General features: G+C 52.0%; 1 protein-coding gene across 1 annotated transcript in view; it reads right to left on the bottom strand.

Moving 5' to 3' along the window:
- LOC147110130 (uncharacterized) overlaps positions 1-23,337 on the bottom strand; it is a 28,557-nt gene extending 5,220 nt beyond the window's left edge. The window contains exons 1-5 of the mRNA XM_086004249.1: positions 23,267-23,337; positions 18,442-18,495; positions 12,589-12,609; positions 10,249-10,332; positions 9,561-9,693 (exon numbers count right to left, since the gene is read on the bottom strand). Coding sequence (XP_085860375.1) covers positions 9,561-9,693; positions 10,249-10,332; positions 12,589-12,609; positions 18,442-18,495; positions 23,267-23,324 — 350 coding nt within the window. The 5' untranslated portion in view covers positions 23,325-23,337. The remainder of the gene's footprint in view (positions 1-9,560; positions 9,694-10,248; positions 10,333-12,588; positions 12,610-18,441; positions 18,496-23,266) is intronic.
- Between the last annotated feature and the right edge of the window lie 567 nt (positions 23,338-23,904).

The raw sequence follows: 23,904 nt of genomic DNA, 5'->3' as shown, positions 1-23,904 counted from the left end.
GTCTCACCAAGGCCCTGTATAATTGTAGCAAGACTTCCTTACTCCAGTACTCCAGGTGTGGTCTCACCAAGGCCCTGTATAATTGTAGCAAGACTTCCTTACTCCCGTACTCCAGGTGTGGTCTCACCAAGGCCCTGTATAATTGTAGCAAGACTTCCTTACTCCCGTACTCCAGGTGTGGTCTCACCAAGGCCCTGTATAATTGTAGCAAGACTTCCTTACTCCTGTACTCCAGGTGTGGTCTCACCAAGGCCCTGTATAATTGTAGCAAGACTTCCTTACTCCAGTACTCCAGGTGTGGTCTCACCAAGGCCCTGTATAATTGTAGCAAGACTTCCTTACTCCCGTACTCCAGGTGTGGTCTCACCAAGGCCCTGTATAATTGTAGCAAGACTTCCTTACTCCAGTACTCCAGGTGTGGTCTCACCAAGGCCCTGTATAATTGTAGCAAGACTTCCTTACTCCCGTACTCCAGGTGTGGTCTCACCAAGGCCCTGTACAATTGTAGCAAGACTTCCTTACTCCAGTACTCCAGGTGTGGTCTCACCAAGGCCCTGTACAATTGTAGCAAGACTTCCTTACTCCCGTACTCCAGGTGTGGTCTCACCAAGGCCCTGTACAATTGTAGCAAGACTTCCTTACTCCAGTACTCCAGGTGTGGTCTCACCCAGACCCTGTACAATTGTAGCAAGACTTCCTTACTCCAGTACTCCAGGTGTGGTCTCACCAAGGCCCTGTATAATTGTAGCAAGACTTCCTTACTCCAGTACTCCAGGTGTGGTCTCACCAAGGCCCTGTATAATTGTAGCAAGACTTCCTTACTCCCGTACTCCAGGTGTGGTCTCACCAAGGCCCTGTACAATTGTAGCAAGACTTCCTTACTCCCGTACTCCAGGTGTGGTCTCACCAAGGCCCTGTATAATTGTAGCAAGACTTCCTTACTCCCGTACTCCAGGTGTGGTCTCACCAAGGCCCTGTATAATTGCAGCAAGACTTCCTTACTCCCGTACTCCAGGTGTGGTCTCACCAAGGCCCTGTATAATTGTAGCAAGACTTCCTTACTCCCGTACTCCAGGTGTGGTCTCACCAAGGCCCTGTATAATTGTAGCAAGACTTCCTTACTCCCGTACTCCAGGTGTGGTCTCACCAAGGCCCTGTATAATTGTAGCAAGACTTCCTTACTCCAGTACTCCAGGTGTGGTCTCACCAAGGCCCTGTATAATTGTAGCAAGACTTCCTTACTCCTGTACCCCAGGTGTGGTCTCACCAAGGCCCTGTATAATTGTAGCAAGACTTCCTTACTCCCGTACTCCAGGTGTGGTCTCACCAAGGCCCTGTATAATTGTAGCAAGACTTCCTTACTCCCGTACTCCAGGTGTGGCCTCACCAAGGCCCTGTATAATTGTAGCAAGACTTCCTTACTCCAGTACTCCAGGTGTGGTCTCACCAAGGCCCTGTATAATTGTAGCAAGACTTCCTTACTCCAGTACTCCAGGTGTGGTCTCACGAAGGCCCTGTACAATTGTAGCAAGACTTCCTTACTCCAGTACTCCAGGTGTGGTCCCACCAAGGCCCTGTACAATTGTAGCAAGACTTCCTTACTCCAGTACTCCAGGTGTGGTCTCACCAAGGCCCTGTATAATTGTAGCAAGACTTCCTTACTCCAGTACTCCAGGTGTGGTCTCACCAAGGCCCTGTATAATTGTAGCAAGACTTCCTTACTCCCGTACTCCAGGTGTGGTCTCACCAAGGCCCTGTACAATTGTAGCAAGACTTCCTTACTCCAGTACTCCCGGTGTGGTCTCACCAAGGCCCTGTACAATTGGAGCAAGACTTCCTTACTCCTGTACTCCAGGTGTGGTCTCACCAAGGCCCTGTATAATTGGAGCAAGACTTCCTTACTCCAGTACTCCAGGTGTGGTCTCACCAAGGCCCTGTACAATTGTAGCAAGACTTCCTTACTCCAGTACTCCAGGTGTGGTCTCACCAAGGCCCTGTACAATTGGAGCAAGACTTCCTTTCTCCTGTACTCCAGGTGTGGTCTCACCAAGGCCCTGTACAATTGTAGCAAGACTTCCTTACTCCAGTACTCCAGGTGTGGTCTCACCAAGGCCCTGTATAATTGTAGCAAGACTTCCTTACTCCAGTACTTCAGGTGTGGTCTCACCAAGGCCCTGTATAATTGTAGCAAGACTTCCTTACTCCCGTACTCCAGGTGTGGTCTCACCAAGGCCCTGTACAATTGTAGCAAGACTTCCTTACTCCCGTACTCCAGGTGTGGTCTCACCAAGGCCCTGTATAATTGTAGCAAGACTTCCTTACTCCAGTACTCCAGGTGTGGTCTCACCAAGGCCCTGTATAATTGTAGCAAGACTTCCTTACTCCAGTACTCCAGGTGTGGTCTCACCAAGGCCCTGTATAATTGTAGCAAGACTTCCTTACTCCTGTACTCCAGGTGTGGTCTCACCAAGGCCCTGTACAATTGTAGCAAGACTTCCTTACTCCAGTACTCCAGGTGTGGTCTCACCAAGGCCCTGTATAATTGTAGCAAGACTTCCTTACTCCCGTACTCCAGGTGTGGTCTCACCAAGGCCCTGTACAATTGTAGCAAGACTTCCTTACTCCAGTACTCCCGGTGTGGTCTCACCAAGGCCCTGTACAATTGGAGCAAGACTTCCTTACTCCTGTACTCCAGGTGTGGTCTCACCAAGGCCCTGTACAATTGGAGCAAGACTTCCTTACTCCTGTACTCCAGGTGTGGTCTCACCAAGGCCCTGTATAATTGTAGCAAGACTTCCTTACTCCTGTACTCCAGGTGTGGTCTCACCAAGGCCCTGTATAATTGTAGCAAGACTTCCTTACTCCCGTACTCCAGGTGTGGTCTCACCAAGGCCCTGTACAATTGTAGCAAGACTTCCTTACTCCAGTACTCCAGGTGTGGTCTCACCAAGGCCCTGTACAATTGGAGCAAGACTTCCTTACTCCTGTACTCCAGGTGTGGTCTCACCAAGGCCCTGTATAATTGTAGCAAGACTTCCTTACTCCAGTACTCCAGGTGTGGTCTCACCAAGGCCCTGTACAATTGTAGCAAGACTTCCTTACTCCTGTACTCCAGGTGTGGTCTCACCAAGGCCCTGTACAATTGTAGCAAGACTTCCTTACTCCAGTACTCCAGGTGTGGTCTCACCAAGGCCCTGTATAATTGTAGCAAGACTTCCTTACTCCCGTACTCCAGGTGTGGTCTCACCAAGGCCCTGTACAATTGTAGCAAGACTTCCTTACTCCAGTACTCCCGGTGTGGTCTCACCAAGGCCCTGTATAATTGTAGCAAGACTTCCTTACTCCTGTACCCCAGGTGTGGTCTCACCAAGGCCCTGTATAATTGTAGCAAGACTTCCTTACTCCAGTACTCCAGGTGTGGTCTCACCAAGGCCCTGTATAATTGTAGCAAGACTTCCTTACTCCAGTACTCCAGGTGTGGTCTCACCAAGGCCCTGTATAATTGTAGCAAGACTTCCTTACTCCAGTACTCCAGGTGAGGTCTCACCAAGGCCCTGTATAATTGTAGCAAGACTTCCTTACTCCAGTACCCCAGGTGTGGTCTCACCAAGGCCCTGTACAATTGTAGCAAGACTTCCTTACTCCAGTACTCCAGGTGTGGTCTCACCAAGGCCCTGTACAATTGGAGCAAGACTTCCTTACTCCAGTACTCCAGGTGTGGTCTCACCAAGGCCCTGTACAATTGTAGCAAGACTTCCTTACTCCAGTACTCCAGGTGTGGTCTCACCAAGGCCCTGTACAATTGGAGCAAGACTTCCTTACTCCCGTACTCCAGGTGTGGTCTCACCAAGGCCCTGTACAATTGTAGCAAGACTTCCTTACTCCAGTACTCCAGGTGTGGTCTCACCAAGGCCCTGTACAATTGGAGCAAGACTTCCTTACTCCAGTACTCCAGGTGTGGTCTCACCAAGGCCCTGTACAATTGGAGCAAGACTTCCTTACTCCTGTACTCCAGGTGTGGTCTCACCAAGGCCCTGTATAATTGTAGCAAGACTTCCTTACTCCAGTACTCCAGGTGTGGTCTCACCAAGGCCCTGTATAATTGTAGCAAGACTTCCTTACTCCTGTACTCCAGGTGTGGTCTCACCAAGGCCCTGTACAATTGGAGCAAGACTTCCTTACTCCAGTACTCCAGGTGTGGTCTCACCAAGGCCCTGTACAATTGGAGCAAGACTTCCTTACTCCAGTACTCCAGGTGTGGTCTCACCAAGGCCCTGTACAATTGGAGCAAGACTTCCTTACTCCTGTACTCCAGGTGTGGTCTCACCAAGGCCCTGTACAATTGGAGCAAGACTTCCTTACTCCTGTACCCCAGGTGTGGTCTCACCAAGGCCCTGTATAATTGTAGCAAGACTTCCTTACTCCAGTACTCCAGGTGTGGTCTCACCAAGGCCCTGTATAATTGTAGCAAGACTTCCTTACTCCAGTACTCCAGGTGTGGTCTCACCAAGGCCCTGTATAATTGTAGCAAGACTTCCTTACTCCAGTACTCCAGGTGAGGTCTCACCAAGGCCCTGTATAATTGTAGCAAGACTTCCTTACTCCAGTACCCCAGGTGTGGTCTCACCAAGGCCCTGTACAATTGTAGCAAGACTTCCTTACTCCAGTACTCCAGGTGTGGTCTCACCAAGGCCCTGTATAATTGTAGCAAGACTTCCTTACTCCTGTACTCCAGGTGTGGTCTCACCAAGGCCCTGTATAATTGTAGCAAGACTTCCTTACTCCAGTACTCCAGGTGTGGTCTCACCAAGGCCCTGTATAATTGTAGTAAGACTTCCTTACTCCAGTACTCCAGGTGTGGTCTCACCAAGGCCCTGTACAATTGGAGCAAGACTTCCTTACTCCAGTACTCCAGGTGTGGTCTCACCAAGGCCCTGTACAATTGGAGCAAGACTTCCTTACTCCAGTACTCCAGGTGTGGTCTCACCAAGGCCCTGTACAATTGTAGCAAGACTTCCTTACTCCAGTACTCCAGGTGTGGTCTCACCAAGGCCCTGTACAATTGTAGCAAGACTTCCTTACTCCTATACTCCAGGTGTGGTCTCACCAAGGCCCTGTACAATTGGAGCAAGACTTCCTTACTCCAGTACTCCCGGTGTGGTCTCACCAAGGGCCTGTACAATTGTAGCAAGACTTCCTTACTCCAGTACTCCCGGTGTGGTCTCACCAAGGGCCTGTACAATTGTAGCAAGACTTCCTTACTCCCGTACTCCAGGTGTGGTCTCACCAAGGCCCTGTACAATTGGAGCAAGACTTCCTTACTCCAGTACTCCCGGTGTGGTCTCACCAAGGGCCTGTACAATTGGAGCAAGACTTCCTTACTCCAGTACTCCCGGTGTGGTCTCACCAAGGGCCTGTACAATTGGAGCAAGACTTCCTCACTCTTAGACTCCAACCCCATTACAATAAAGCCCAATGTGCCATTTGCCTTCCTGATTGCTTGCTGTACCTGCATGCTAACTCTGTTTCCTGTACGAGGACACCCAAATCTCACTCAACACCAACATTTGAAAGTTTCTCACCATTTAAAAAATATTCTGTTTTTCTATTCTGCCTACCAAAGTGAATAACCTCACAGATACTATAGACTTCATTTCCTATACACCTCCAGTATTCGTCCTGTATTAGACATATCCTATACACATCTTAATGATACATATTCTATACAACAACTTCCATTTATCCAGCGCCTTTAACGTAGTAAAACGTCCCAGGGGGCTTCACAGGGGCGTAAATCAGACAAAATTTGACCCCGAGCCACATCAGGAGATATTAGGACAGGCGACCAAAAGCTGGGCCAAAGAGGTCGGTTTTAAGGAGCGTCTTAAAGGAGGAGAAAGAGGCGGAGAGGTTTAGGGAGGGAATTCCAGAGCTCGGGGCCCAGGCGGCTGAAGGCACGGCCGCCAATGGTGGAGCGATGGAAATCGGGGGATGTGCGAGAGGCCCGAATTGGTGGAGTGCAGATATCTGGGAGGGTTGTAGGGGCTGGAGGAGGTTACAGAGATAGGGAGGGTTGTAGGGGCTGGAGGAGGTTACAGAGATGGGGAGGGTTGTAGGGGCTGGAGGAGGTTACAGAGATAGGGAGGGTTGTAGGGGGCTGAAGGAGGTTACAGAGATAGTGAGGGTTGTAGGGGCTGGAGGAGGTTACAGAGATAGGGAGGGTGTAGGGGCTGGAGGAGGTTACAGAGATAGGGAGGGTTGTAGGGGCTGGAGGAGGTTACAGAGATAGGGAGGGTTGTAGGGGGCTGAAGGAGGTTACAGAGATAGTGAGGGTTGTAGGGGCTGGAGGAGGTTACAGAGATAGGGAGTGTGTAGGGGGCTGGAGGAGGTTACAGAGATAGGGAGGGTTGTAGGGGGCTGGAGGAGGTTACAGAGATAGGGAGGGTTGTAGGGGCTGGAGGAGGTTACAGAGATAGTGAGGGTTGTAGGGGCTGGAGGAGGTTACAGAGATAGGGAGGGTTGTAGGGGGCTGGAGGAGGTTACAGAGATAGGGAAGGTTGTAGGGGGCTGGTGGAGGTTACAGAGATAGGGAGGGTTGTAGGGGGCTGGAGGAGGTTACAGAGATAGGGAGGGTTGTAGGGGCTGGAGGAGGTTACACAGATAGGGAGGGTTGTAGGGGCTGGAGGAGTTTTGAGATAGGGAGGGGCGAGGAGGGATTTGAACACGAAGATGAGAATTTTTAAATCGAGGTGTTGGTGGACTGGGAGCCAGTGTTGGTAAATATGTAGACATATTCTATACACGTCATGTATGATCTAGTGGACCTCCCATGGCATTGCTGACTCACGCTGGGGGTATGACACTGCACAATGTATTATTCCGCTGCTAAGGATCAAGTCCAAAATGTTTAATTGAAGTCTGCGGAAATCGCCGGTTTATTTCAGGCTCTGGGTCAACGGCGAGGTATTGTTGTTCGAGAAATTTATTTCCCCCCCCACTATTCGTAGCCCCTTTGATGTGCAGTATTTTGAGAGAGAATGATATCCGGGGTTGTGACGGAACTGTGCTAGATGGAGGGGCAATACTGAGGGAGTGCCGCACTGTCGGAGGGGCTGTACTGAGGGAGGGCCACACTGTCGGAGGGGCCGTACTGAGGGAGGGCCACACTGTCGGAGGGGCCGTACTGAGGGAGTGCCGCACTGTCGGAGGGGCAGTACTGAGGGAGTGCCGCACTGTCGGAGGGGCTGTACTGAGGGAGGGCCACACTGTCGGAGGGGCAGTACTGAGGGAGTGCCGCACTGTCGGAGGGGCAGTACTGAGGGAGTGCCGCACTGTCGGAGGGGCAGTACTGAGGGAGTGCCGCACTGTCGGAGGGGCTGTACTGAGGGAGCGCCGCACTGTCGGAGGGGCAGTACTGAGGGAGCGCCGCACTGTCGGAGGGTCGGTACTGAGGGAGCGTCGCACTGTCGGAGGGGCTGTACTGAGGGAACGCCGCACTCTCGGAGGGGCTGTAATGAGGGAGCGCCGCACTGTCGGAGGGGCAGTACTGAGGGAGCGCCGCACTGTCGGAGGGGCAGTACTGAGGGAGCGCCGCACTGTCGGAGGGTCGGTACTGAGGGAGCGTCGCACTGTCGGAGGGTCGGTACTGAGGGAGTGCCGCACTGTCGGAGTGACAGTACTGAGGGAGCGCCGCACTGTCGGAGGGGCAGTACTGAGGGAGCATCGCACTGTCGGAGGGGCAGTACTGAGGGAGCATCACAATGTCGGAGGGGCAGTACTGAGGGAGCATCACAATGTCGGAGGGGCAGTACTGAGGGAGCGCCGCACTGTCGGAGGGGCGGTACTGAGGGAGTGCCGCACTGTCGGAGGGGCGGTACTGAGGGAGCGCCGCACTGTCGGAGGGGCGGTACTGAGGGAGCGCCGCACTGTCGGAGGGGCGGTACTGAGGGAGCGCCGCACTGTCGGAGTGGCACTACTGAGGGAGCGCCGCACTGTCGGAGGGGCAGTACTGAGGGAGCGCCGTACTGTCGGAGGGTCAGTACTGAGGGAGCGCCGCACTGTCGGAGGGGCAGTACTGAGGGAGCGCCGCACTGTCGGAGGGTCAGTACTGAGGGAGTGCTGCACTGTCGGAGGGGCAGTACTGAGGGAGCGCCGCACTGTCGGAGGGGCAGTACTGAGGGAGCATCGCACTGTCGGAGGGGCAGTACTGAGGGAGCGCCGCACTGTCGGAGGGGCGGTACTGAGGGAGCGCCGCACTGTCGGAGGGTCAGTACTGAGGGAGTGCTGCACTGTCGGAGGGGCAGTACTGAGGGAGCGCCGCACTGTCGGAGTTGCCGTCTTTCGGATGAGGCTTTAAACCGAGGCCCCGTCTGCTCTCTCAGGTGGATGTAAAAGATCCTATGGCCACTATTTGGAAGAAGAGCAGGGGGAGTTCTCCCCGCTGTCCTGGGGCCAATATTTATCCCTCAACAAACATCACTAAAACAGACGATCTGGGTCATTATCACATTGCTGTTTGTGGGAGCTTGCTGTGCACAAATTGGCTGCCGCGTTTCCCACATTACAACAGTGACCACACTTCAAAAAAAGTCCTTCATTGGCTGTGAAGAGCTTCGGGACGTCCTGAGGTGGGGAAAGGCGCTGGAGAAATGCGAGCCTTTCTTTTTTCAGATTATATTATATCTCGGGCCACATTACACACACACACAAGGACTCCACTGAATATCAGCGAGTGTTTCATGTGGAGCAGCACCTCCTCCTAGTGACAGTGAGGCGGTACTGCAGCAACAAACCTCATCCAATTCCCCTTTTGAAAGTTACTATTGAATCTGCTTCCACCGCCCTTTCAGGCAGCGCGTTCCAGATCACAACAACTCGCTGCGTAAAAACAATTCTCCTCATCTCCCCCTCTGGTTCTTTTACCGATTATCTTCAATCTGTGTCCACTGGTTACCGACCCTCCTGCCACTGGAAACACTTTCTCCTTATTTACTCCATCAAAACCCTTCATGATTTTGAACGCCTCTATTAAATCTCCCCTTAACCTTCTCTGCTCTGAGGAGAACAACCCCAGCTTCTCCAGTCTCTCCACGTCACTGAAGTCCCTCATCCCTGGAACCATTCTGGTCAATCTCCCCTTAACCTTCTCTGCTCTAAGGAGAACAACCCCAGCTTCTCCAGTCTTTCCACATCACTGAAGTCCCTCATCCCTGGAACCATGTCCACCGAAATCTGTTCCTCCAAATGGAAAGGCGATGTTCCACAACAATATCAACTTGCATTTATATTGCGCCTTTAACGTAGGGTGCTTCACAGGGGCGTAAATCAGACAAAATTTGACTCCAAGTCACATCAGGAGATATTAGGACAGGGGACAAAAAGCTTGGTCAAAGAGGTTGGTTTTAAGGAGCGTCTTAAAAGGAGAGAGGCGGAGAGGTTTAGGGAGGGAATTCCAGAGCTCGGGGCCCAGGCGGCTGAAGGCACGGCCGCCAATGGTGGAGCGATGGAAATCGGGGGATGAGCAACTACCGACAGGACGAGCAGAGACAGCAGCAACTTACAGCCCAATCAAGAGGATGGCGATCATGGGGAACATGATCATCTCGGCCGTCCTCCACTTCTGGGCCACCTGCGGGTCGTTGCCCTCGACGGTCCGCCTCTTCCTCTTCCTCTTCCTCTCGCGACTCTCCGAGTCTGGAACACATGAAGCGTTGGTGAAATGGCAGCAAGCCGGACTCCGGGTTCGGCCTAACCTGGAACTATCGGGGTCCCGACTCGATTGGCCTCACCAGGGGGGGAAATGGGCAACGCACCCTGGCCTTGCCGGCCATACCAGGAATGAAGGTAAAGGCCTTGCGTTTCACAAAGGAGGGGAACGCCGGGAGGGGTTGTCAAACGGTCCCAGATCCTCAGACGGACGGACGCACGCACACACGCACAGACACACACACGGAGATATATCGGCCATTCCTTCATCGTCGCTGGGTCAAAATCCCGGAACTCCCTCCCTAACAGCACCATGGGAGCACCTTCACCACACGGAATGCAGCGGTTCACGAAGGCAGCTCACCACCACCTTCTCAAGGGGTGACTGGGGATGGGCAATAACCGCTGGCCTTGCCAGCGACGCCCACATCCCAGGAACTAATTTTTAAAAAACTGCGTGCCGATATAGATTTTTCTTTCGAATCACGTCGTTGAAATCATTGCGAGGTGTGTGAGTATGTGCCCGGAGGGGAGTCTCGGTACCTGCACAGATGGTCGGCGAGTCACACCTCACGGCATTCACCGAACAATTGCGGCAGTACAATACTTGGACTGGATAGGCATCGCCTGTAGATGAATAAAGACGAATAACGGGCATTAATTCGAAGGCAGTTTCTCCAATTTCAAAGCACAGACTTCCTATAAGAGGACCCAACGACTCAATCTCGACAACAACCGGCATTTATATAGCGCCTTTAACGTAGTAAAACATCCCAAGGTGCTTCACAGGAGCGTAAATCAGACAAAAATTGGACACCGAGCCACGTCAGGAGATATTAGTACAAAGACAAAATACTGCAGATGCTGGAAATCTGAAATAAAAACAGAAAATGCTGGAAACACTCAGCAGGTCAGGCAGCATCTGGCTCCTCGAGCCTGCTCTGCCATTCATAATATAAAATGTATTTATTTATTTGTTTATTTTTTCTCTCTCCCACATGGCAGCTGTCGATCATTCTGCCATTTACACTTCATCTAGAGCCATCCTTTGTTCCTTAACTGATCCTATTACCATCTCCTCTCGCCTTGAGTATCTCTTACCGTCTCTCAGTGTCTCTTAATCTCTCCTGCCTTCCATCCCATCACAGACCTTCCCTTTGTTCTTTCCTCCCCTCCCTCCCTTTCCCACCCCCTACACTTGCTTAGAACCCAGTTCCATCTCCAGCTTTTTCCAGTTCTGACGAAAGGTCATCGACCTGAAACGTTAACTCGGTTTCTCTCTCCGCAGATGCTGCCTGACGTGCTGAGTGTCTCCAGCATTTTCTGTTTTTATTTAAGGAGATATTAGGATGGGTGACCAAAAGCTGGGTCAAAGAGGTCGGTTTTAAGGAGTGTCTTAAAGGAGGAGAGAGAGGCGGAGAGGTTTAGGGAGGGAATTCCAGAGCTCGGGGCCCAGGCGGCTGAAGGCACGGCCGCTCAAGAGGCCGGAATTGGAGGAGCGCAGAGATCTGGGGGGTTGTAGGGGCTGGAGGAGGTTACAGAGATAGGGAGGGTTGTGGGGGACTGGAGGAGGTTACAGAGATAGGGAGGGTTGTAGGGGCTGGAGGAGGTTACAGAGATAGGGAGGGTTGTAGGGGCTGGAGGAGGTTACAGAGATAGGGAGGGCTGTAGGAGGTTACAGATATCTGGGAGGGATGTAGGGGCTGAAGGAGGTTACAGAGATATGGAGGGTTGTAGGGACTGGTGGTTGTTACAGAGATAGGGAGGGTTGTAGGGGCTGGAGGAGGTTACAGAGATAGGGAGGGTTGTAGGGGGCTGGAGGAGGTTACAGAGATAGGGAGGGTTGTAGGGGGCTGGAGGAGGTTACAGAGATAGGGAGGGTTGTAGGGGGCTGGAGGAGGTTACAGAGATAGGGAGGGTTGTAGGGGGCTGGAGGAGGTTACAGAGATAGGGAGGATTGTAGGGGCTGGAGGAGGTTACAGAGATAGGGAGGGTTGTAGGGGCTGGAGGAGGTTACAGAGGTGGGGAGGGTTGTAGGGGGCTGGAGGAGGTTACAGAGATAGGGAGGTTTGTAGGGGCTGGAGGAGGTTACAGAGATAGGGAGGGTTGTAGAGGCTGGAGGAGGTTACAGAGATAGGGAGGGTTGTAGGGGCTGGAGGAAGTTAGAGATAGGGAGGGGTGTAGGGGCTGGATGAGGTTACAGAGATAAGGGAGGGTTGTAGGGGCTGGAGGAGGTTACAGAGATAGGGAGGGTTGTAGGGGCTGGAGGAGGTTACAGAGATAGGGAGGGTTGTAGGGGCTGGAGGAAGTTACAGAGATAGGGAGGGTTGTAGGGGCTGGAGGAGGTTACAGAGATAGGGAGGGTTGTAGGGGGCTGGAGGAGGTTACAGAGATAGGGAGGATTGTAGGGGGCTGGAGGAGGCTACAGAGGTGGGGAGGGTTGTAGGGGCTGGAGGTTGTTACAGAGATAGGGAGGGTTGTAGGGGCTGGAGGAGGTTACAGAGATAGGGAGGGTTGTAGGGGGCTGGAGGAGGGTACAGAGATAGGGAGTGTTGTAGGGGGCTGGAGGAGGTTACAGAGATAGGGAGGTGGGGCGAGGAGGAGTTTACAGAGATAGGTAGGGGCGAGGAGGCCGTGAAGGGATTTGAACACGAGGATGAGAATTTGAAATCTGAGGCGTTGCCGGACCGGGAGACAGTGTAGCTCAGCGAGCGACAGGGTCAGCGGGACTTGGTGCGAAGTTAGGACACGGGGCTGCGGTGTATCGGATGATCCCGACTCAACACAACTCGTGTTGATTTCAGCGACACATAATTCAACTCAACACAACACAACCTTAAGAATAAAACACAGACTTGCAATTGGAGAAGGGATCATACTTACTGCAGTCGTCGTCACAAACAGCTGGCAACAGGGAACAAAGGGAAAAAAAGGGGCAGAGAGTTAGTAAGGAGAGAACGGGTAACTCGGCCTGCTCGACGCTTCCAGCTGGAGTTACATTCCGCAGGCAATGTGGGCCTGAGAATCCGGCCTGCATTGTTTCAGCTTGATCGCCAACCCGCGCCCCCACTGAATAAGAAATAGGAGCACGAGTAGGTCATTCGGCCCCTCGAGCCTGCGCCGCCATTCAATGCAATCATGGCTGATCTTCTAACTCATCCCACTTTCCCGCCCGATCCCCATGTCCCTTAATATCCAAAAATCTATCGATCTCTGTCTTGAATATACTCAACGACTGAGCCTCCACAGCCCTCTGGGGCAGAGAATTCCAAAGGTTCACCACCCTCTGAGTGAAGAAATTCCTCCTCATCTCAGTCCTCCATGGCCGACCCCTTATTCTGAGACTGTGACCCCTGGTTCTAGACTCCCCAGCCCAGGGGATACATCCTCCCTGTATCTACCCTGTCAAACCCTGTAAGAATTTTGTATGTTTCAATGAGATCACCTCTCATTTTTCTAAACTCTAGAGAATATAGGCCTAGTCTACTCAATCTCTCCTCATAGGACAACCCCCCCATCCCAGGAATCAGTCTGGTGAAACTTCGTTGCTCTCGCTCTATGGCAAGTATATCCTTCCTTAGGTAAGGAGACCAAAACTGTCCACAATACTCCCGGTGTGGTCTCACCAGGGCCCTATATAATTACAGTAAGACGTCTTTACTCTTATACTCAAATCCTCTTGTAATAAAAGCCAACATACCATTACTTTCCTAATTGCTTGCTGTTCCTGCATGTTAACTTTCAGTGATTCGTGTACAAGGACACCCAGGTCTCTCTGAACACCAACATTTCCCAATCTCTCACCATTTAAAAAATACTCTGCTTTTCTAATTTTGCTACCAAAAAGTGGATAACTTCATAAGAACATAAGAAATAGGAGCAGGAGTAGGCCAATCGGCCCCTCGAGCCTGCTCCGCCATTCAATAAGATCATGGCTGATCTGATCCAAACCGCCAATCCACTATCACAGAACCATCTCCTGAATCTAACAGAATTAGACACATGAAATAGGAGCAGGATCAGGCTACACGGCCCCTGGGCCCGCTCCGCTACCCACAGGGCCATGACCGATCCGAACCCAGACTCATGTCCAAATTCCTGCCCGCTCCCCGTAACCCTTAATTCCCTTTACTTCTAGGAAACTGTCTATTTCTGTTTTAAATTTATGTAATGATGTAGCTTCTACAGCTTTTTGGGGCAGCATATTCCATGGACCTACCACCCTCTGACTGAAGTAGTTCCTCCTCATCTCAGTTTTGAAAGAGCAGCCCCTTATTCTAAGACTATGCCCCCTGGTTCTAGTCTCACCCATCATCGGGAACATCCTCCCCGCATCCACCCGATCCAACCCCCTCACAATCTTATATGTTTCAATAAGATCGCCTCTCATTCTTCTGAACTCCAATGAGTAGAGTCCCAATCTACTCAACCTCTCCTCATATGTCCATCCCCTCATCCCCGGGATTAACCGAGTGAACCTTCTTTGTACTGACTCGAGAGCAAGTATGTCCTTTCTTAAGTATGGACACCAAAACTGTACGCAGTATTCCAGGTGCGGTCTCACCAATACCTTGTACAACTGAAGCAATACCTCCCTATTTTTATATTCTATCCCCCTAGCAATGAAAGCCAACATTCCATTGGCCTTCTTAATCACTTGCTGCACCTGCATACTAACCTTTTGAGTTTCGTGCACCAGGGCCCCCAGATCCCTTTGTACTTCAGTACTTTCCAGTTTCTTGCCATTAAGATAATAACTTGCTCTACGATTTTCACATTTCTCCACATCATTTTCCATTTGCGGCTTCCGAGCTGGAAGTGGGGATTGCCTTATTACCGAGGAACATTACGCCTCTAACACATAAACTCAATGGTATATAAACAGGAGCGGCGAGCCCAGGAACACACAACGGAAGCATTTTGCCCCACCCGCCCGTTTTTTGTCTGAATTGAAGGCAAGTAATCAACAGGGTAGATTAATGCAGATTATAGTAGGTCCCGACAGCTGGAGATAAAGCAAACTGTAGCGGTTTTATTAATATCGACCGAAAGTCCAAGCGAGATTTCCGTCCATATACTCACGACTAGCCTATCCATCGGGACGACGAACTCTTAAAAGACTTGCATTTCTCCAGCGCCTTTCACAACCTCAGGACGTCCCAAAGCGCTTCACAGCCAATGAAGTGCTTTTTTTTATAAATTGTGGTTACTGTTGTAATGTTGGAAACGGCGCAGCCAATTTGCGCAGAGCAAGCTCCCAGAAATCAATGTGATAATGACCAGATCACCTTTTTTTAGTGATGCTGGTTGAGATATAAATATTGGCCCCTGGACACTGGGGAGAACTCCCCCTACTCTTCTTCAAAATAGTGGCCGTGGGATCTTTCACGTCCACACGAGGGGGCAGACGGTGGCCTTGGTTTAATGCCTCATCTGAAGTACTGCCCCTCCGACAGTGCGGCACTCCCTCAGTGCTGCCCCTCCACAGTGCGGCGATCCCTCAGTACTGCCCCTCCGACAGTGCGGCGCTCCCTCAGTACTGCCCATCCGACAGTGCGGCGCTCCCTCAGTACTGCGGCGCTCCCTCAGTACCGCCCCTCCGACAGTGCGGCGCTCCCTCAGTACTGCCCTTCGGACAGTGCGGCTCTCCCTCAGTACTGCCCCTCCGACAGTGCGGCAGTCCCTCAGTACCGCCCCTCCGACAGTGCGGCGCTCCCTCAGTACTGCCCCTCCGACAGTGCGGCACTCCCTCAGTACTGCCCCTCCGACAGTGCGGCGCTCCCTCAGTACTGCCCCTCCGACAGTGCGGCTCTCCATCAGTACTGCCCCTCCGACAGTGCGGCACTCCCTCAGTGCCGCCCCTCCGACAGTGCGGCGCTCCCTCAGTACCGCCCCTCCGACAGTGCGGCGCTCCCTCAGTACCGCCCGTCCGACAGTGCGGCGCTCCCTCAGTACTGCCCCTCCGACAGTGCGGCGCTCCCTCAGTACTGCCCCTCCGACAGTGCAGCGCTCCCTCAGTACTGCCCCTCCGACAGTGCGGCACTCCCTCAGTACTGCCCCTCCCACAGTGCGGCGCTCCCTCAGTACCGCCCCTCCGACAGTGCGGCGCTCCCTCAGTACTGACCCTCTGACACAGTGCGGCGCTCCCTCAGTACTGCCCCTCCGACAGTGCGGCGCTCCCTCAGTACTGCCCCTCCGACAGTGCGGCACTCCCTCAGTACTGTCCCTCCGACAGTGCGGCGCTCCCTCAGTACTTCCCCTCCGACAGTGCGGCGCTCCCTCAGTACTTCCCCTCCGACAGTGCGGCGCTCCCATGGAGAGATTTGAACACAAGGATGAGAATTTTTAAAAATCGAGGTGTTGCCAGACCGGGAGCCGATGTAGGTCAGCGAGCAAAGGGCGGGTGATGGGTGAACGGGACTCGGAACGAGTTAGGACACGGGGCAGCAGAGTTTGGGATGAGCTCAGTTTACGGAGGGTGGAAGATGGGAGGCCAGCCAGGAGTGCGTTGGAATAGTCGCGTCTGGGAGGTCACAAAGTCACGGCCTACTCTAGACACAACACTTAAGAGGAGGACTGTTCGAACATGGAGGAGGAAGAGGCAGAGAGCTTGACGGGATATTAAGGCTAATTTAGCATGTAGGATAGGGAGCAAACACAAGATAGTGCGCCTTTGTTTATGAAGATGCATTTTCGTTATATATTCACATAGCTTCCTGGGAGAACAAAAGCTAACTTAGTCTACAGAAACGGATGTGCCCGGACCCTGAAAAAACCAAAAGAAGACTCCATTGTTCATCACCGATATCGTTCTGGGAGCAGACAAGATAAAGGAAGGCACGTGACATGGGGCTTGTGCCCTCGTGGAACAATTGACAGCATGGGAAGGTGCCAAATTAGGTCAGTTGACAGAAGGAGTCCAACTGGACCAGCCACATAAATACTGTGGTTACAAGAGCAGGCCAGAGGCTGGGTATTCTGCGGTGAGTGTCTCACCTCCTGACTCCCCAAAGCCTTTCCACCATCTACAAGGCACAAGTCAGGAGTGTGATGGAATACTCTCCACTTGCCTGGATGAGTGCAGCTCCCAACAACACTCGAGAAGCTCGACACCATCCAGGACAAAGCAGCCCGCTTGATCAGCACCCCATCCACCACCTTAAACATTCACTCCCTCCACCACCAGCGCACCGTGGCTGCAGTGTGTACCATCTACAAGATGCACTGCAGCAACTCGCCAAGGCTTCTTCGGCAGCACCTCCCAAACCCACGACCTCTTCCACCTAGAAGGACAAGGGCAGCAGGCGCATGGGAACACCACCACCTCCAAGTTCCCCTCCGAGTCACACACACCATCCTGACTTGGAAATATATCGGCCGTTCCTTCATCGCCGCTGGGTCAAAATCCTGGACCTCCCTCCCTAACAGCACTGTGGGAGTACCTTCACCACACGGACTGCAGCGGTTCAAGAAGGCGGCTCACCACCACCTTCTCAAGGGGTGACTAGGGATGGGCAATAAATGCCGGCCTCGCCAGCGACGCCCACATCCCATAAACGAATAAAAAATAGCAAGGGCGAAGAGGCAGATTCAAGTTTAGTAAGAGGACAAAAAACATAAAAACAGACATTTTGCACTAGGGATAGTGAAGTGCATGTCTACATTTCTATACTTGTATTGGTTTTTTGTTGGTTTTTATGGGATGTGGGCGTCGCTGGCAAGGCCGGCATTTATTGCCCATCCCTAATTGCCCTTGAGAAGGTGCTGGTGAGCCTCCTTCTTGAGCCGCTGCTGTCCGTGTGGTGAAGGTGCTCCCACAGCGCTGTTAGGGAGGGAGGTCCAGGATTTTGACCCAGCGACGATGAAGGAACGGCCGATATATTTCCAAGTCAGGACGGTGTGTGACTTGGAGAGGAACTTGGAGGTGGTGGTGTTCCCATGCACCTGCTGCCCTTGTCCTCCTAGGTGGAAGAGGTCGCGGGTTTGGGAGGTGCTGCCGAAGAAGCCTTGGCGAGTTGCTGCAGTGCATCTTGTAGATGGTACACACTGCAGCCACGGTGCGCCGGTGGTGGAGGGAGAGAATGTTTAAGGTGGTGGATGGGGTGCCCATCAAGCGGGGCTGCTTTGTCCTGGATGGTGTCAAGCTTCTTGAGTGTTGTTGTAGCTGCACTCATCCAGGCAAGTGGAGAGTATTCCATCACACTCCTGACTTGTGCCTTGTAGATGGTGGAAAGGCTTTGGGGAGTCAGGAGGTGAGACACTCGCCGCGGAATACCCAGCCTCTGACCTGCTCTTGTTGCCACAGTATTTATGTGACTGGTCCAGTTAAGTTTCTGGGCAATGGTGACCACCAGGATGTTGATGGTGGGGGATTCGGTGATGGTACCGCCGTTGAATGTCAAGGGGCAGTGGTTAGGCTCTCTCTTGTTGGAGATAGTCATTGCCTGGCACTTGTGTGGCGTGAATGTTACCTGTCACTTATCAGCCCAAGCCTGAACGTTGTCCAGGTCTTGTTGCATGCGGGCATGGACTGCTGCATTATCTGAGGAGTTGTTTAATCTACGCTGCTTGTAAAGTACTGACTGGAGAAATAAAGATATTGAACCCGAAGCAATGATTATTTTTGTTACTACCCAAGTGAAGAGACAACGCGGGTCTCTGCAGATACATGAACGACCAATAATAAAAAGAGTAAAGTGCAGGACGTTCGTTACAAGAGAGAGAGTCCCAACTGACCTGCTTTCAACTTCACTTGAAGAAAAGCATGAACCATATCTAATGGTTCATAATCTGTGGACACAAAACAGGATAATTAATCTCCTACAGACAACTACAACAACCTGCATTTATATAGCGCCTTTAACGTAGTAAAACGCCCCAAGGTGCTTCACAGGAGCGTAAATCAGACAAAATTTGACACCGAGCCTCATACTGAGATATTAGGACAGGTGACCAAAAGCTTGGTCAAAGAGGTCGGTTTTAAGGAGTGTCTTAAAGGAGGAGAGAGAGAGGCGGAGAGGTTTAGGGAGGGAATTCCAGAGCTCGGGGCCCAGGTGGCTGAAGGCACGGCCGCCAATGGTGGAGCGATGGAAATCGGGGGATGTGCAAGAGGCCGGAATTGGAGGAGCGCAGAGATCTGGGAGGTTGTAGGGGCTGGAGGAGGTTACAGAGATAGGGAGGGTTGTAGGGGCTGGAGGAGGTTACAGAGATAGGGAGGGTTGTAGGGGCTGGAGGAGGTTACAGAGATAGGGAGGGTTGTAGGGGGCTGGAGGAGGTTACAGAGATAGGGAGGGTTGTAGGGGCTGGAGGAGGTTACAGAGATAGGGAGGGTTGTAGGGGTTGGAGGAGGTTACAGAAAGAGGGAGGGGAGCGAGGAGAGATTTGAAAACAAGGCGGAAAATTTTAAAATTGAGGCGTTGCTTAATCGGGAGCCAGTGTAGGTCAGCGAGCGACAGGGAGTGATGGGTGAAGGGGTCTTGGAGCGAGTTAGGACACGGAGCAGCAGGGTTTTGGATGACCTCAGCTTTACGTAGGGTGGAATGTGGGAGGCCGACCAGGGGAACATTGGAATAGTCGAGTCCAGAGGTAACAAAGACGGAGCGGAATAGACCCGCTGGTCCATCCAGCTTGTCCCAACATCTGCGATGTCTTGTGTATCGTGGCAGACACTCCCCACCCGACCCCAAAACCATGGCCCGGATTTCACTGTAGGAATGGCAGTGGGGCTATCAGCGCTCACCGTTATTAGGGAGTAAATCGCGCAGCAACTTCCAGAGTCCGCACATGCGCAGTGGAGACCAGAACTGTGCACAGTGCTCCAAGTGTGGTCTAACCAAGGTATACGGAGACCAGAACTGTGCACAGTGCTCCAAGTGTGGTCTAACCAAGGTATATGGAGACCAGAACTGTGCACAGTGCTCCAAGTGTGGTCTAACCAAGGTATACGGAGACCAGAACTGTGCACAGTGCTCCAAGTGTGGTCTAACCAAGGTATACGGAGACCAGAACTGTGCACAGTGCTCCAAGTGGTCTAACCAAGGTTAATGGAGACCAGAACTGTGCACAGTGCTCCAAGTGTGGTCTAACCAAGGTATACGGAGACCAGAACTGTGCACAGTGCTCCAAGTGTGGTCTAACCAAGGTAAATGGAGACCAGAACTGTGCACAGTGCTCCAAGTGTGGTCTAACCAAGGTATACGGAGACCAGAACTGTGCACGGTGCTCCAAGCGTGGTCTAACCAAGGTATACGGAGACCAGGACTGTGCACAGTGCTCCAAGTGTGGTCTAACCAAGGTATATGGAGACCAGAACTGTGCACAGTGCTCCAAGTGTGGTCTAACCAAGGTATATGGAGACCAGAACTGTGCACAGTGCTCCAAGTGTGGTCTAACCAAGGTATATGGAGACCAGAACTGTGCACGGTGCTCCAAGTGTGGTCTAACCAAGGTATATGGAGACCAGAACTGTGCACAGTGCTCCAAGTGTGGTCTAACCAAGGTATATGGAGACCAGAACTGTGCACAGTGCTCCAAGTGTGGTCTAACCAAGGTATATGGAGACCAGAACTGTGCACGGTGCTCCAAGTGTGGTCTAACCAAGGTATACAGAGACCAGAACTGTGCACAGTGCTCCAAGTGTGGTCTAACCAAGGTATATGGAGACCAGAACTGTGCACGGTGCTCCAAGTGTGGTCTAACCAAGGTATACGGAGACCAGAACTGTGCACAGTGCTCCAAGTGTGGTCTAACCAAGGTATATGGAGACCAGAACTGTGCACGGTGCTCCAAGTGTGGTCTAACCAAGGTATACAGAGACCAGAACTGTGCACAGTGCTCCAAGTGTGGTCTAACCAAGGTATATGGAGACCAGAACTGTACACAGTGCTCCAAGTGTGGTCTAACCAAGGTATATGGAGACCGGAACTGTGCACAGTGCTCCAAGTGTGGTCTAACCAAGGTATATGGAGACCGGAACTGTGCACAGTGCTCCAAGTGTGGTCTAACCAAGGTAGATGGAGACCAGAACTGTGCACTGTGCTCCAAGTGTGGTCTAACCAAGGTATATGGAGACCGGAACTGTGCACAGTGCTCCAAGTGTGGTCTAACCAAGGTATACGGAGACCAGAACTGTGCACAGTGCTCCAAGTGTGGTCTAACCAAGGTATACAGAGACCAGAACTGTGCACAGTGCTCCAAGTGTGGTCTAACCAAGGTATATGGAGACCAGAACTGTGCACAGTGCTCCAAGTGTGGTCTAACCGAGGTATATGGAGACCAGAACTGTGCACAGTGCTCCAAGTGTGGTCTAACTGAGGTATATGGAGACCAGAACTGTGCACAGTGCTCCAAGTGTGGTCTAACCAAGGTATATGGAGACCAGAACTGTGCACAGTGCTCCAAGTGTGGTCTAACCAAGGTATACGGAGACCAGAACTGTGCACAGTGCTCCAAGTGTGGTCTAACCAAGGTATATGGAGACCAGAACTGTGCACAGTGCTCCAAGTGTGGTCTAACCAAGGTATATGGAGACCAGAACTGTGCACAGTGCTCCAAGTGTGGTCTAACTGAGGTATATGGAGACCGGAACTGTGCACAGTGCTCCAAGTACGGTCTAACCAAGGTATACGGAGACCAGAACTGTGCACGGTGCTCCAAGCGTGGTCTAACCAAGGTATACGGAGACCAGAACTGTGCACAGTGCTCCAAGTGTGGTCTAACCAAGGTATATGGAGACCAGAACTGCGCACAGTGCTCCAAGTGTGGTCTAACCAAGGTATATGGAGACCAGAACTGTGCACAGTGCTCCAAGTGTGGTCTAACCAAGGTATATGGAGACCAGAACTGTGCACGGTGCTCCAAGTGTGGTCTAACCAAGGTATATGGAGACCAGAACTGTGCACAGTGCTCCAAGTGTGGTCTAACCAAGGTATACGGAGACCAGAACTGTGCACAGTGCTCCAAGTGTGGTCTAACCAAGGTATATGGAGACCAGAACTGTGCACAGTGCTCCAAGTGTGGTCTAACCAAGGTATACGGAGACCAGAACTGTGCACAGTGCTCCAACTGTGGTCTAACCAAGGTATACAGAGACCAGAACTGTGCACAGTGCTCCAAGTGTGGTCTAACCAAGGTATATGGAGACCAGAACTGTGCACGGTGCTCCAAGTGTGGTCTAACCAAGGTATACGGAGACCAGAACTGTGCACAGTGCTCCAAGTGTGGTCTAACCAAGGTATATGGAGACCAGAACTGTGCACGGTGCTCCAAGTGTGGTCTAACCAAGGTATACAGAGACCAGAACTGTGCACAGTGCTCCAAGTGTGGTCTAACCAAGGTATATGGAGACCGGAACTGTGCACAGTGCTCCAAGTGTGGTCTAACCAAGGTATATGGAGACCGGAACTGTGCACAGTGCTCCAAGTGTGGTCTAACCAAGGTATATGGAGACCAGAACTGTACACAGTGCTCCAAGTGTGGTCTAACCAAGGTATATGGGGACCGGAACTGTGCACAGTGCTCCAAGTGTGGTCTAACCAAGGTATATGGAGACCGGAACTGTGCACAGTGCTCCAAGTGTGGTCTAACCAAGGTAGATGGAGACCAGAACTGTGCACTGTGCTCCAAGTGTGGTCTAACCAAGGTATATGGAGACCGGAACTGTGCACAGTGCTCCAAGTGTGGTCTAACCAAGGTATACGGAGACCAGAACTGTGCACAGTGCTCCAAGTGTGGTCTAACCAAGGTATACAGAGACCAGAACTGTGCACAGTGCTCCAAGTGTGGTCTAACCAAGGTATATGGAGACCAGAACTGTGCACAGTGCTCCAAGTGTGGTCTAACCGAGCTATATGGAGACCAGAACTGTGCACAGTGCTCCAAGTGTGGTCTAACTGAGGTATATGGAGACCAGAACTGTGCACAGTGCTCCAAGTGTGGTCTAACCAAGGTATATGGAGACCAGAACTGTGCACAGTGCTCCAAGTGTGGTCTAACCAAGGTATACGGAGACCAGAACTGTGCACAGTGCTCCAAGTGTGGTCTAACCAAGGTATACGGAGACCAGAACTGTGCACAGTGCTCCAAGTGTGGTCTAACCAAGGTATATGGAGACCAGAACTGTGCACAGTGCTCCAAGTGTGGTCTAACCAAGGTATATGGAGACCAGAACTGTGCACAGTGCTCCAAGTGTGGTCTAACTGAGGTATATGGAGACCGGAGCTGTGCACAGTGCTCCAAGTGTGGTCTAACCAAAGTATATGGAGACCGGAACTGTGCACGGTGCTCCAAGTGTGGTCTAACCAAGGTATACAGAGACCAGGACTGTGCACAGTGCTCCAAGTGTGGTCTAACCAAGGTATACAGAGACCAGGACTGTGCACAGTGCTCCAAGTGTGGTCTAACCAAGGTATATGCTTTGAAACATCTTTGAAAGACTGAAGATGGATAGACGCCACAGTGGGCCAGGACACACAAAGGCATCTCAAGTCGCCAAATCCATTACACCCCCGTTCCGGCCTTGGAGTCATAAGGCCAAGAGCTTAACCTCTAAAGAGTTACTTACCCAAGATAAACATGAAGGGGTAAACCAGGTCCATCAGTTTGAGGAAGGACTGGATCATAGTATCGGAGTACACTAGAGGGAGGAAGAAGAGAAAGTGGGTTTTTGGACGTGATAATGAAGATACTAAGCATCGCGTTTAATGTTCCTTCACTGCCGCCTATTTCTTCCCTCCCTTTGGGGGTGGTCTGTCTCTTGCTGGGACACCGGTCCACGGTGCCACTTACTGTCCCGTTCCTCACTCAAGTGGGTTATCCTTCATCGGTGTATGGCCGCGGGATATTCAACTATGGAGGAATCACAGCTGAGCCCTAACCCGTCTTCACTTGATGTCCACAGCCACTCCAGCAGAGGTGGGCACCAGGAGAAGGAACCCTGGCTGATAAATTCCCCATCCCTGCATTTATCACTCTCCCTCCTCCTCTCCTCTCTCTCTGCCACTTCTCACTGCCTGATTCCATCCCTCTCATTTTTCTTCTCTCCCCTTTCCCTCCCTCCTCCTCTCTCCTTCTTCATCCCTCTCATTTTCCCATTCCCTCCCTCTCGTCCTCCCTTTCTCCTTCCCTCTCTCCCCTCCTCCATACCTCACTCCTCCTTCATACATCCCTCCCTCCTCCATCCATCCCTCCCCCTCCATCCAT

Source organism: Somniosus microcephalus, chromosome 12, assembly GCF_052327205.1.
Source record: "Somniosus microcephalus isolate GS21.2 chromosome 12, FLI_Smic_1.0, whole genome shotgun sequence".
NCBI classification, from domain to species: domain Eukaryota; kingdom Metazoa; phylum Chordata; class Chondrichthyes; order Squaliformes; family Somniosidae; genus Somniosus; species Somniosus microcephalus.
This window is presented reverse-complemented; position numbering and strand designations above follow the sequence as displayed.